Genomic DNA, 13,823 nt, shown 5'->3' with positions numbered 1-13,823 from the left:
TTTGAAGGGAAGGATTAGAGCATAAAGTACATTGATAATTTCCTCAAACATCCGATGTCAAATCTAACAAGTAAACTTCCTTCCCCATTAAAGGATATCACCACATTTAAAAAAAAATGTGGTGATGTATGAGACTTCCAGCTGCTGCACAGAAATGGGACACTGTGGGGGTGGGAATGCTTGTTTTCCCAAACATTGGCATTAATCAAGCTGTGGGACACATTCATAGTTAACATTAATTGCTGCCAAAGAACACATTTGCCTTGCCTCAGTGGTTCCCAGTGCTTTTGGAATGCTGAGACCCTTGCCCCAGGTAAGACTGATATCTACGCACACCCGCAGTGCCACACTGCAAACACACATCATTTGCTCATGCAATTAATTAACAGACATTTGTTAAATAATTAGTATGCATCAGATACTAGGCTTGATACTTACAATACAAAGATATGTCTACTGGTGGAAATAAGATCCAAGTTCAATAGGATAATCACTAATGAAGCTGTAATTCACTCATGTATTTACTCATTCATTCATTCATTCATTCATTCATTCATTCATTCATTCAGCATTTACCAGATGCTCACGACTATGGCCAGCTCTATCTTAGGCAACTGAAGGATACTGCAGAGAACAAAAGCGAGAAAGTATTTGCCTGGATGGAGCATATTTCTGGTTCATGGAAGACAGATAATAAACCAATAAACAAATAAGCAGCTAAAATAACGTCGGGTGATGACAAGTGCTGTGAAAGAATAAAGTAGGATAAAGGGCTTGCAAAGTGATGGAGGGAAGCCATCTCAAACAGTGGTCAGGGAAGGCTTCTCTGGGTATTTTGAGCTGATTAGCATGAAAGGGTGAGCCATAAAGAAATTTGGGAGAGGAGTGTTCCAGGCAGAGAGAACAGCCAGATCTTGCAGTGAGCCCACTTCAGGGAACACTGAGGAGGCAGAAAAGGAAAAGGAGAGCGGTGAGAGACGAGGTAGATGATAACAAGGGGTCACATCAGAATGCAGATTGAGCTCAAGAAACGGTGGGGGCTAGCAGGCCTCGGAGGCAGTCTAGGGTTGGGGAAGGCGGCACTATTTGAAATGAGACTGGAAGAATGCCAGAAATCTACTTAGTGGACTGGACAGAAATCTACTTGTCCTCCCACTGCTTACAGGAAACTAAAAACTATGCATGCTCTAGGCTCAGGGAGAAGCACCCAGTTTGCTAAGATTGCTCTGGCCAACTGGCCGGGTCTCAGGGCCTCATCTTCGGTATCATCCTCCAAGGCTCCTGCCTCTTTTGTATCTGCCTAGAGAACACACCTGCTCCTCTCTACCCAAGAGCTCTCTTAGGTCTCCATCTCTACATTCCTGCCTGCTTCAATATTTTGTTCACCCTTGTATCCTAAGTACCTGGTGTCTGGCACAGTGTGAGTGTGGGAGCTCATTAAGTAAATGAAATAACTTTCTTTCTTTTCCTATCTGCGTCTACCCATCCATCTATTCATCCATCCAACCATCCATCCATCCATCCACCCACCCTTCTTTCCTTCTATCCATACATAAATATATACACAATCTGCTTTTCTCCAAAATAAAGATTTTAAGGAGTCCTTTTATTTTTAACTACACCCTCAGGCCACAAGTCACAACCTTTGCCACATCTTTGTCTCTGGTGCACATTCCTCTTTAGGAGTGAGGTAAGTTGCAGCTACTGCTGGTTTGCAGGCCATTCAGAGCACACACTAAATTCCTCCAGGAAAGGGTGGCTATCCTCAGGGTTTAAACTGACTCCATATAGGTAAAATAGAAGTATCTAATAAGCTATAAAATGCATCACAGACAGTAAGTTCAATATTTTAGTTGCACATATTTAAGTTCCTGCTGTATCCAGGAACTCTGACAGATCTTGGGAACACCCCTGGGCATAAGCAGACATGACTCCTGTCCCCACTGAGCTTCTTGTCTAGGGAAAGACACAGGCAGATACTCATATGATAGAGCCTGTGGTAGGGTATGAAATAGGTAGTGTTCTAACGGAAGCCATGCGCGGGTCCTACAGAATAAGTAGAAGTCACTCAGACAGGCATTTGCAGAGAATACGTTTCAGGGAGAAGAAATCAAAGGGCAAGGGGTAGCGGTGATGAAAAGCAAAGCTTCTTTAAATAATACAAATGAGGTCAGGATGGCACCAGGCTATATTTGGAGTGACAAGAGAATGCGCTCCCAAAAGGTACTAAAAGAGCTGGGTCTTTATCCTGAGGGTAATGGGTTCACTGACAGGCTTTAGTCATGGGAAAAATATGATCTGATTTGTGTTTTAGAAATATTTCTCTGACTTCTAATGGGAGACATCAAGGGCAGGTATACTAGTCAGGAGGCTGCTGCAATCATCCAAGTGAGAGGCGACAAATGCTGGGGCACAGTAATGACACTGGGGAAAGGCAGACAATTTAGAAAACTATTTAGGGAGGCAGAAATGACAGGACTTGGTAATAATGTGAGTTGGTTGAGGACATGGATAAAGAAGGCCAACCTCACCAGGGGTTTACTTGCCACACAGAGCTTTGAAGCTAGAAATTTGGTAATTTGTTTTGGGTTTTGTTTCATTTTTTTAAAAAAGGAAAGACAGGGTTTCACTGCCACCCAGGCTGGAGTGCAGCAGCATGATTATAGCTCACTGCAGCCTCAATCTCCTGGCTCAAGCAATCCTTCTGCCTCAGCCTTCTGGGCAGCTGGGACTACAGGTGTGCACCACCACTTCTGGCCAATTAAAAAAAATTTTTTTCTTTGGTAAAGATGATGTCTTGCTATGTAGCCCAGGCTAGTCTTGAACTCCTGTGGTCAGTCAATCCTCCCACATAGGCCTCCCGTAGCAGTGGCGTTGCAGGCATGAGCTGCTGTACCCGGCTCCTTGTTGGTTTTCGTTAGAGTGAATCTCACTTTTTCATCAGAACTTCTGATGACTCTACGGCTGAGGGGTAGAAAGCTCAGAGGCCCTCTCAGGCCTTTGCAGGATGAAGCCAGAAGGTGGGTCAGAACAGAACAAGCCTCCTCCTGCCTCCACCCAAGGCAGATGGCAGCACAGGAATGATGAAGGGCAAAGCTCGAAGCTACTTATTCATTGCCCTACAGAGTTGTGGGAAATGCCAGAGAGCTTAGATAATGAACACATCAAGTAACATTTCTTTAGCATTAGGACATTCTGTCCTACAAAAGAACCATCTGTCAGGTGAAACTGATCCTTTGCTCATATTGATCCAAAGGCCCCTCCCACCCCAGAATGCCTCCCACGGCGCTCTTGGCAGTTCTGAGTTCAGTTCCGCACTTCAGTGCAGCCTCCGCCACTGTGACAGCACCGGCTCAGCACGGAGCATCCTGGAGGAGATAAGACAAGCAGATGTTGTGTTTCCAGGGAGCCGTTTCCTTTTCGGGGCATGGAAACCCACGCACCTGAAGGGATGAAGGAACATACGAAAAGAATATCCAGTGCTGAGGAAATGCAAAGAAGATTATCTGCATGAAGGCTGGTTAATGAAAAAAGGCTTAAAAAAACAAACAAACTGATTATCTCAGAGCTACAGAGAAACTCTGCTGAGGCCTCTGGCACTCTGAGTAACTAAAGTAACTAAAGTCTAAACTCGAATTTTATCAAGCAAACAAAACTAATAAGGTTATTATTTTATCTCCCTATACATTCATGCATTAAGCATTTCCCCAAATTTTCACCAACAGTCTTTTCATCCCTCTCATTAGTAAAAACTTGAAGTGCTTTATCAATCCTTCCACCAGTCCTTATAGCAGATAATAATAATATATATACACATGCCACCCCTCCAAAAATAGAAGAAACAATAAAAAACAAACGTAGAGCAACAATTAAAATGTTCACTACCTCATAGCAAAGCAAAGCACAAACTACTGTGGAACCACCTCTATTCACAAGGCAATCAAGCAATCAAGAAATTCAAGACAAGACTCAGGCAGGTTGTGTCAAGAAATGTTTGCGTTAGCTAAGGAAAACAAATAGTACCATCCATTGAGTAAATGTCAAACTCAGTGTGGAGTATGGTGGTCACTTAGAATCTTCAACTCACTAGATTTCCATGAAATCGGAACAAAATTATAAACATCCCCCAAGTTTATAACTTTGTTCTGATTTATCAGATTGGTGCTCTTACAAGCTAATAAATTCCAAGGAGCTAGTGTTAATGGTATTGTACCATTGACATTTATTTATATTTGAGCATGTAATTTTCAAAAGCAACTCACAATTTCCGAATGTCTTAGATAAGAAGTTCACTTGAGGCTTTGATTTCTTGCAATAGACCAGATATTCTTAAACATGCTTCAGTACTAAGCCCCTAACAACAGTAAAACATGAAAGAAAGAAGAAATCCTCAGAGGCCAAAAGTAGAAAAAAAAATTAAGCAAAACAATTCAGACGAAAAAGTAAAAGATGCAGCATGATGATCTTTACGTGTCAACGTGGTTAGGCTGCAGTCCTCGTTATTCAATCAAACACTAATCTGGGTGTTGCTAGGAAGGCATTTTGTAGATGTGATTAAAGCCTATAATCAGTTGGCTGTTAGCAAGGAAAATGACTCCTCATAATGTAGCAGGCCTGATTTAATCAGTCAAAAAGCAGAACTGGGTCTAGAGCAGAGCCGAGATTTTCCAGAAGAAGAAATGTTGTCTTTTTTGGGCACAGCGGTTTCAGCCTGTGCCCGAGAGTTCTAGCCTGACCTTTTGGCTGGCCTGCCCATGAATTTGGGACTTGCCGAGTCAGCCCCCACTATTGCATGAGCCAATTTCTTACAATGAATTTCTTAATATATTTTCCTACTGGTTGTTCTTATCTGATTGAACCCTGACTGGTACATGGCACTGGTAGCTCATCTGGGATATCTGTTGCTCCCTATTTTTGCTCTGGGGAAAAAAGACATTAGAACTCATAGGGTGAAAAGTCAGTCTAGGGACTAAGTGAAAAAGGAAACCAGAAAACAAGCAAACAAAGTAAGTAAACTAAGCAAACAAAGTGGGCCTTGACTCTAGGTCCAGGGGAGACAACTATTAATTAAGAATCTATAGCCACAAGCCTTAGATTTAGGGCCCAGAGATTAGGGCCCAAATTCACAAGAGGATATGTGTGATTTTAACATTAAACATATTGAGATACCACTTCATATTCACCAGACTAACTACATGTAAAAGTGAGAATGCCAAGTACTAGATAGAATATGGGAAAATGGAAACTCTTGTTCACTGCTCTTGAACAATTTTGCATTATCTGTTAAAGTCATAGACATATTTATCTTATTGGTTACTAATTTCATTCCACTACTGGGTGGAATGAACCCAGTACTGGAATATCTATGAACCTGTGTACTAGGAAATATGGACAAGAAGGTTCTTTTCAACATAATGTATAATAGCCCAAGCCTGCAAGCAGTTCAGATCTACTCAAAGGAGACTGGATCGAGTGTGAAAGAACCATGAGATGGAAATTCTACAGAAGAGAAGATGAATGAATTATAGCTACATGTCCTAGCAACCCAATATTGTGTAGCAAAAAGTACAAAACTGTCCTTAAGATTCCAAATCTCTTGTTGGTCTTACTATATATTATAAAGATAAAGCCAGGACTAGATCTCTACTTACTCATGTCCTATACCCAAGCTGTCAGTGCTTCAGACAAAGAGCTATATTCTATTTACAATTCTACCCAAACACCCTAGGAAAAACCTGGTGCAAAGAAGATACCTCATGGATATTTGTTGAATGAATGAATATATTTTGAACACAAGCATGTATGCCAGGAGCCAGACCCTGTTTTTCTAGCCTAGAGTCCTAATGCATGAAATCCCAGACTCCGACCTTACCTGCCAGGACCCTTTTCTGCCATAGATGACCCAGTATCTGTTCTCATCTGATTGATCTGACCAGTGTTCATTCTTCTTCCCCAGATTTCTGGAACAAAAGTTCCCACAGAGACTTCCATCTAACACCACTCAAATCCCAGTGTGATCATGTTCTCACCAAAAAGCCTTAGAGAAAGGAGCTTGTCTCCGCTGATAAAACGAGGTTTTGAAATTTCCCCTGGATTTAATTCAGGCAAGCTATATTTTCCCACTGTTTACCGTAGATTCTAGAAAGTCGATCTTAGAGGAAACAAGAATTTCAGCAGGGCTTACCAAACATAAGGCTTAGAAAAGCAAACAAAGCTAGCATAACAACTTAAGAAAATGTAGCTAAAATTGAGCAAATCAAAAACAAAATAGCATCACATTAAAGGCCTGAAAAATAGAAATTAAGTCACATTGATAAGGGACATATTGTGACACTTGGGCACCTTTGTATGTGGGAAATAAAAATGAGTGAAAGGACAGATTTTAGGAGAAATGAATTGATGTTTTTTCTCTCTTGAAGCACTGGGGTACTTTTAAATTACATCTTTCTTCAATATCTAGAGTGTTCCTCTTTGAACATTACAAAAGAAAAATGCTTTATATATGGTAAAGGTGATCTTTTCTTCGTATAATCACAGTGATTCAGTCTGGCAACATCAACTGACCTGCATGAAATGTGCTTTAATGTTGGTTAATGATACCACTACTGTCAGTTAATTCTGTCCTCTCTGCAGGGCAATATAGTATAAGAACACTGCAATGACCTGGTTTAGCAAGGCCAAGAACATTTCATTATACCAAGATTTAAACATTTTAAACGTCATGTGTGGTTTAAGAATAGTCACAAGCACAGTAGCAATTCTTGAATCTCTACCTACTGTTTAAACAGTAGCTATACATTACACGTATTGTCTGAGGAAGAGAAATGATCACACACAGTTGATACTTCCTCAATATTTGGAAAAGGCATGTTTCTTTTTTCTTTCCATGAGTGACATATATATTAGACACTAATACACTCTAGCTTCACCTTCTTGGCTATGAAATACCCTTTGTCAGTTCCTTTTTGATGACTTACTGAATTCCTACTTTGCACTGAACCCTCTGTTACACACTGACTGGGGAGGGAATACCTATTCTAATAGGGCTTGTGAGAATTATTGATGAAACAAGGTTTATATTCAAGGAAGACTTAAAAAGTAAACCGGACACCGTATAAAGCTTCAGGTAGAATAGAACTGTGACTCGTGAGCTTGGCTATATTCTGGCACCAATTACTCTGATGCTTTTGACAATTCTCTCCCTTCTCTGAGACACAACTATCTCTTTGGTGAAAGAAGGAAGGAAGCTACATAAGGCACCCTCAAAGGTTCTTCTAGTAGAGCTCTTCAATTCTGACACTCTGGGGTACTAAGCAGATGTAAGAGAGTGTCTTTTTTGTGAATTTCTATACCAGATACTCTCTCATACTTGCTTAGTACCTCAAGATACAAAGGTGGAGAAATTACAACTGGTGGAAATTCTATCTGGTGGAGAAATCCCATCTGGTGGAGAAATTAGCAAGGCAAAGATTGTATGGCATTAATCAGAGAAGGTTCTTTAGAAGTGGAAAGTCTTGAGACTGGCCTAGAAGCACAACATGAAATGGGATGACAAACGTTGTAATTGTGGAGTTGCCCATGCCTTAATAGGGGGCCTTGATATTTGTAAACCCCACCCTTTTCCAATCCATCCCTTCTGTTTTCATGACTAAATATTTGCTATTCTCAATTCATTTGTAATTAACTCTGCCTCAATAGGGGAGTTGTAAGAGAGCGGTGTTCAAGGTGGGTAGATGAGGAATAGCCTCACTCATTTCACAGAGCAAGGATGCCTACAGGAGCGAGTGTCCAGCCAAGTTCACTCACTATGCTAGTAACTTTCTCCACCGTATTGACATTCTAGGGATTTAAAAGGTACCAGATCACAAAGTGTTCCCCATCACCCAGAGTGTAATAGAACTGGGCAATTATCCAGGTGATGGATCAACGACAAACAAGAGGACACTAGATATTCACATTGAGACTAACTTATCTGTATTGATACCTTCATCACTCAAATCAGCCACATGATATATTTCATCCCTTTTCTTGATACTTGTTAGAGGATTTAGCCAGTAAGTTATCTAATTTAAAACAAAGCTGCAGTAGCTTACTCAAGTTAACAATTTAAAGCAGTTGTCTGTTTTTGTGTACAGAAAACATTTTAGACTCAAAAGTTTCTTATTGCTTACATGCTCGGCTAAGATGATAGAAGAAACTCCCAAGGAAGTTGCTATCTGGCATAGGGTCTGGGTGAAGTCTGTAGGGAAGTCGCTTGTCCCCTTGTCCTTTCATTCTCCTATTTGCAAAGCTCCAGTTCTGAGTCCCTCCTGCCCTTTTCAGAATCTACCTTTCCTCACTCCCTCATCATCTGTTTTCCCTTTGAGGTCTACAGTTTCCAAATCCTCAAGACACATAAATAATGTTAGGGATTCCTTTTGTTAACGGCCCCTCTGGCATTGTCTTCTTCTCTGAAGAAAGGAGATATTATATAATATTTAAGAAACTGTCCCGATTCCCAATCGTGATAAACGAATGCATAGTTTATTATCTCCTACACACTAAGAAGAATGTGGGAGTTGCAAGGAAGTGACTTGCATCAGTTTACTTCTGAAAACTACCTGAAATTATTTGGGACAAGGCCAAGAGGACCAATTCAGATCATTCTTGGGGCTTAAGGACAGGGAACGCAGCTCAGCAAACTGCAGACATGACACTGTGTAGCCAAAAGAGGCTTTACTGAATTCATCATCTGACAATGTGTTGATAATTTTTTCAGTTTTTCTTCACACATTATTATCAGCATCATCAAACATTTAAATCTGCCTTCCATATGCAGATGTGACAAGCTGTCTGGTAATATTCTATACTAATGTATTATAACACTGCTAATACTGAAAATCATTACATCTTTATTTTAACTATTTTCCTCTACACTATTCAGAAGAGTTTTTTTTTTAATTCATTATAAATGTCTTATAAGTATCATCAATTAATGTGGCAAAGATGCTTTCATTTCCTTCTCATTAAGAATATGCAGAGACTCAAGTATTGACAATTGAAAGGGTTTATACAACCAACAAGAATGTACACTTTCTGGCAACAGAATACAGAAGAGATTTGAATGTCATGAAGATATTTAAAAAAAAGAATACAGAGGAGATAAGAGACTTGAATAAGAATAGGTCATGTTTTAATAATACAACCAAAAGAACAAAACAGATTCCTCAATCCAGGAGGACATGTGAGTCACAATACCGTTTAATCCACAGGTTGGCTCCTTGGTTTCTGGAACTTTCTGCCTCCTGTAAACGATGTGCGGGTGGTACCCTCCCTCAACCAATGGGTGCTTCTTCACGGGTTCAATGAAAAAGTCTCCATGTGGTAGTTGGAAAAATCCAGTCTGTAAATACATTCAACAAGAAAGTTTATTTTAACCAATTCTATATACATACAAAAAGCAAAGTGAAAAATTCTACAGCTTATGAGTATCTCTGAAACTCCTAAGACCAGTGCTTTCAGAGTCTGCTGTTTGATCTCATAGAAGAGTTACATGCAAATAATTTAGTGAAATACCTTTATAGTCATCATTACTAAATATTTGGGAGTCACAGATCCCCTTGTGACCTTATTGAAAAAAGTACACATGTACACATGAATCCGAAATGCAGCCTACAATTCTTTAGGTTCACAGATTCCTCTAAAACCCATTGCTGGGTATCTATGGATCCCAAATGAAGATCCAGTGTTTCCCAGTTGTTCTATTATGGAGTTGGGACCTATGTCCCACACTCCATTGACAACTTTTAGAACATTTGCCTGCATGGGTGTAGCCCAGCCACATATTCACACAACTGAGTGTTTAATGGCACTCTTCACTCAAGAAAACGAAGAAACATAATACAAAGTCCTTGATCTGAGACTGAGTTTCAGGGGCCTACGGCAGAAAGCCCTCTGTCAGTTTCTAGGGAAAGGGGAACGTTTTCATTTCACAGATATGAAAATCAGTGACATGCTACAGAACACTGGCCAAAGAGTAACTCCTTTTAGAGGTCAGGTCTAGATGTGCTCTAACCTACAACTCTCTTGTCCTTTCAGGAAAATGTTTAGTGCTCATTTGAGGTGCTTAGAAAACTGCTTTGTCAATGATCTCCTAAGAATTCGGGTTTAACTCTCAGGATCTCAACGATAAGTCTATGTAACAAAGGAACTGACCTAGACGGACTGCTTGGGGCATCACATTAAAGTGATCAGGAGCTCAGACTAGGGAATTAAACTGGGTTCAAACTAAATAACTCCTCCATGCAATAGGGAGCAAGTGACTGGCTGAGTTTTTAATTTCTCAGCTGAAAAATAGGATAAATCAAGGGTTGCTATAAGAGTAAATGAGTTAATATAGGCAAAGGTCTTAGAAGAGGGCCTGGCTCATAGTCTCACCTACCATTAGGCTCTTTCTGGATCTCTGATTCTATGTCAGTTTATTGCAATAGGGTCTCCAGAGTCAATATAGCAGTTCAGTAAATGTTAAGGTTGCAAAACTGAACTCGGAAACATGGGGGCTTAAGGAAACTGCACAAGGCTTTCAAGGTTCAAGCTCCTTTCACTATTCCTCAGTAACTCAAGGCTTCCTGCTCTGCAGATGAGTCTGAAGACAAGCTGAGGAGCCCCCACAGTCAGGAGGCAAGAGGGGCACCAACAAAGAGGAACGCTGGTCTCCACCGGACAGCTCTAGACTTGGGAGTCTTTCCAAAATGTGTGCTTCACTGTAGACAGTAATGTAACCAGATCTTAACACAAACCTCACAATCGGCTTCCTATTTTGATTGCTGACCTTGGAATTTATTTAATAATAAGCACCATAGAAAAAAATAGAGCACTTTACTGGGAGTAATAAGAACAGCTGTGTGACCTCAAATGGGTCATGCAAACTTTTTGAGGCACAAAGCCCTCTTCTGTAAAAGGGGGCAACACCTACTACCTCATAGGGCTGTTAGGGGAATCAAACGAGGTGAAGCTTGTAAAAGTGCCATGCAAACTGCTTTATAAATGCAGAGGGGTAATACTTTAACTACCAGCTCCAATAGCAGTTACATCTGACACAATTTGCTTTTATGCTGACATTGCTGAGAAAACAAGACATTTTTTTCAGTATCTGTCTCTGAGGAAAATCTCTGGAACAGGAAGGAAGAATAGACAAGACCCAAAGACAGTTGTGAAATAACTGCCATAAAATAGCGGGAAACAGACTCTGTGCAGTACTGAGCTTTGGTTCCATTTCTCTTCTGAGTCAGAGACCAGGCACAAGAGGAGAATGTGAACCTGTTGTCAGAAAGCTCATTTATTCCATGGAAACAAAGCAGAAGTCCAGGAGTCCTCAAGGATGATTGGACCTCGCGGCCCTTAGTGCACCTGCTATCAGCCCAATACTGATGTCCTTGAAGGAGAAAAACTACAAAAGATACCACCAAGATGAAGGAGTTATTGGTGTTTCTTCAGTCTCAAATTTTGGACCCGACTGGCACAGAAGAAACAGATGGGACTCCACTTGAGGACATAATAACCATTTTACACGCAACATGAATGAGAATGCCTGAGAACCAAACCAGCATCTTCCTAAAGGCTTACTCCATTTGCATTCCTCCACTAGGTGGTCTTGCCAGGGTGCACGTGGAAATCACCTATTCAACCTCAATGTTTCTCAGAAGCTACCTGGAAACCTGTGAGAGCTGCTGACTCATCCGCTAGAAGAGAAGCTGGAGATCTGCTGACATGCAAGTAGGCTGCTGGTCCCATGATCCTGTGTGTTTGTCATGGAGAAGGGAACAGGTAGGAGAGGGGATGAAGCAGCTGTGGGGAGAGAGAGGTGGGGAATTCCTCAGCTAAACTCTGTACCTCTTCTCTCTCCCAACATATAAACGCAGAGCTTTGTACATCTAGTACCCAGGTGAGCCCAGTTTATTGGTCTCCTCTCATCTAACTGGAGCTAGCGTCATGCTAGAAAAAAATCACCCATGGTTTGCTTTCCAAAGAAAGGGCTGGCTCCTACTTTCCCTGAAGCAAACTGCCCAAGAGAACCACCTTCTTCGGTTACCAGGTCTGTACCTGAACCAAAGAAAATAGTTTCCATTTCGGTCTTCTTTGCAACCTGCTCACTTCTCTTACATCTTTAAAGGAGAATGGAAATGGAATTGAGGAAAAAGTATCCAATTTAGTGTGGACTTACACTGGGCATTCAGAAGAACCTGGGCAGGATGAATCATAGGCTAAAGCTCCAAGATAAACATGCCCCTTCACCCCCCATGTCATCTGCTCTTCTCCCACCTGGTATCCAGGAGTCTCTGCATACTGCTAACTCTCTTCTGGAAATAAACTCACCTACCTGTTTTAATTAAGTTAAAAATATCTGGCTGGGCACGGTGGCTCATGCCTGTAATCCCAGCGCTTTGGGAGGCCAATGTAGGTAGATCACCCAAGGTCAGGAGTTCGAGTCCAGCCTGGCCAACATGGTGAAACAGCATGGTGAAACCCTATCTCTACTAAAACTACAAAAATTAGCCAGGTGTGGTGGCACACACCTGTAATCCCAGCTATCTGGGAGGCTGAGGCAGGAGAATTGCTTGAGCCTGGGAGGTGGAGGTTGCAGTGAGCCGAGATTGCGCCATTGTACTCCAGCCTGGGAGACAAGAGTGAACGAAACTCTGTCTCAAAAAATAAAATAAAATAAATAAATAAATAAATAAATAAAATAAAAATCTGTGAATGCTTCCCAAGTCCACTAAAAACTGTTTAAAATAAACTTTATTTTGAAGCATTATAAACATATGGAGAGATGTACAAAATCCTAATTGTAAATCCCCAGAAATCTTTTATAAAATGATCACCTAGATGCAGAGATAGAACATTACCAGCAGCTCAGAGACTCCCTGTTCCTTCTCCAGATCAATGACATCCCCCATGGGTAACAATGATCCTGATTTCCAATGTCAGTTTTGAGCCTATTTTGAATTGTTTGGAGGAAAAATTATGTGATATACACACAAACACAAAAAGGCTACTGGTTCATTTCAAGAGTTAGGGGCTGACCAATAAAAAATATTTTGTTACAGGGGGTGAATTTCCCCTGGCCTATTAAATCAGACTCTTCATATTGCGTTAGGAGAAATACAGCAAGCCCAGATGGTGGGGATAAGACCAAAGGCTGAGATGCATTGGTGTGAGCCAGCTGGTATTTGACCTCCACTGCTCTTTAATGAGGAAGGATAGGGAAGGATTGTCTCACTCTTCAGAATAGTCCCAGAGTGAGAAGAGTTGCCCGTAATCTTTCCTCCTTCCCTTCAACTTGCATCAACATATTAGTCATCTTGATGTATGTGATATTTACTTCAATTAGTGACAGTGATCTGGGGTTTAGTGGGAAGCTGGCAGCATCTTATATGGAATTTGTGAATAGAATGTTCTAGAGTCACAGAGACTAGAGACCTTGAAGAGTCACCTACCCCATGCTATTGTGCCTTCTGGAGTACCACAGGTAAAGCCCGAAGGGTAAGGGCCAATGATAGTGTAAAAGACACATGAAGGCACCCCCTGGACTTGTGTGATGGAACTGTGCTTCCGAAACCCATCACCCTGCCTTGAAAATTCCTTTTACTCATTTGAAAATCACAGATGTTACCAGATGAATTTGTTTATTCCTGTAGCGATAAAGACAACACAACACATTCTGAAATCAAGAACAGAAAAAATAATTGGGGATAAAGAGGTACCCAAGGTACCCAATTATAGTATATGAAGCACTGGAAAAGACATCACCTGTTCCCCATCATATAGACAAGAAAAAGGATAAA

General features: G+C 41.0%; 1 protein-coding gene across 9 annotated transcripts in view; it reads right to left on the bottom strand.

Moving 5' to 3' along the window:
- Positions 1–13,823, bottom strand: part of LOC105473043 (ADAM metallopeptidase with thrombospondin type 1 motif 12) — a 377,504-nt gene that overhangs the window by 218,164 nt on the left and 145,517 nt on the right. For 5 of the 9 annotated variants that reach the window (XM_011726599.3, XM_011726598.3, XM_071099041.1 and 2 more), the window contains one exon: positions 9,238–9,382. In XM_011726599.3, the coding sequence (XP_011724901.1) occupies positions 9,238–9,382 (145 nt within the window). Of the gene's footprint in view, positions 1–9,237; positions 9,383–11,688; positions 11,827–13,823 lie in introns of all 9 variants that reach the window. The other 4 variants (XM_071099040.1, XM_024790113.2, XM_071099039.1 and 1 more) reach the window with 1 other exon arrangement.

Source organism: Macaca nemestrina, chromosome 6 (assembly GCF_043159975.1).
Source record: "Macaca nemestrina isolate mMacNem1 chromosome 6, mMacNem.hap1, whole genome shotgun sequence".
NCBI lineage: Eukaryota > Metazoa > Chordata > Mammalia > Primates > Cercopithecidae > Macaca > Macaca nemestrina.
Note: the sequence above shows the minus strand (reverse complement) of the source record. Positions and strands in the feature narration are given on the sequence as shown.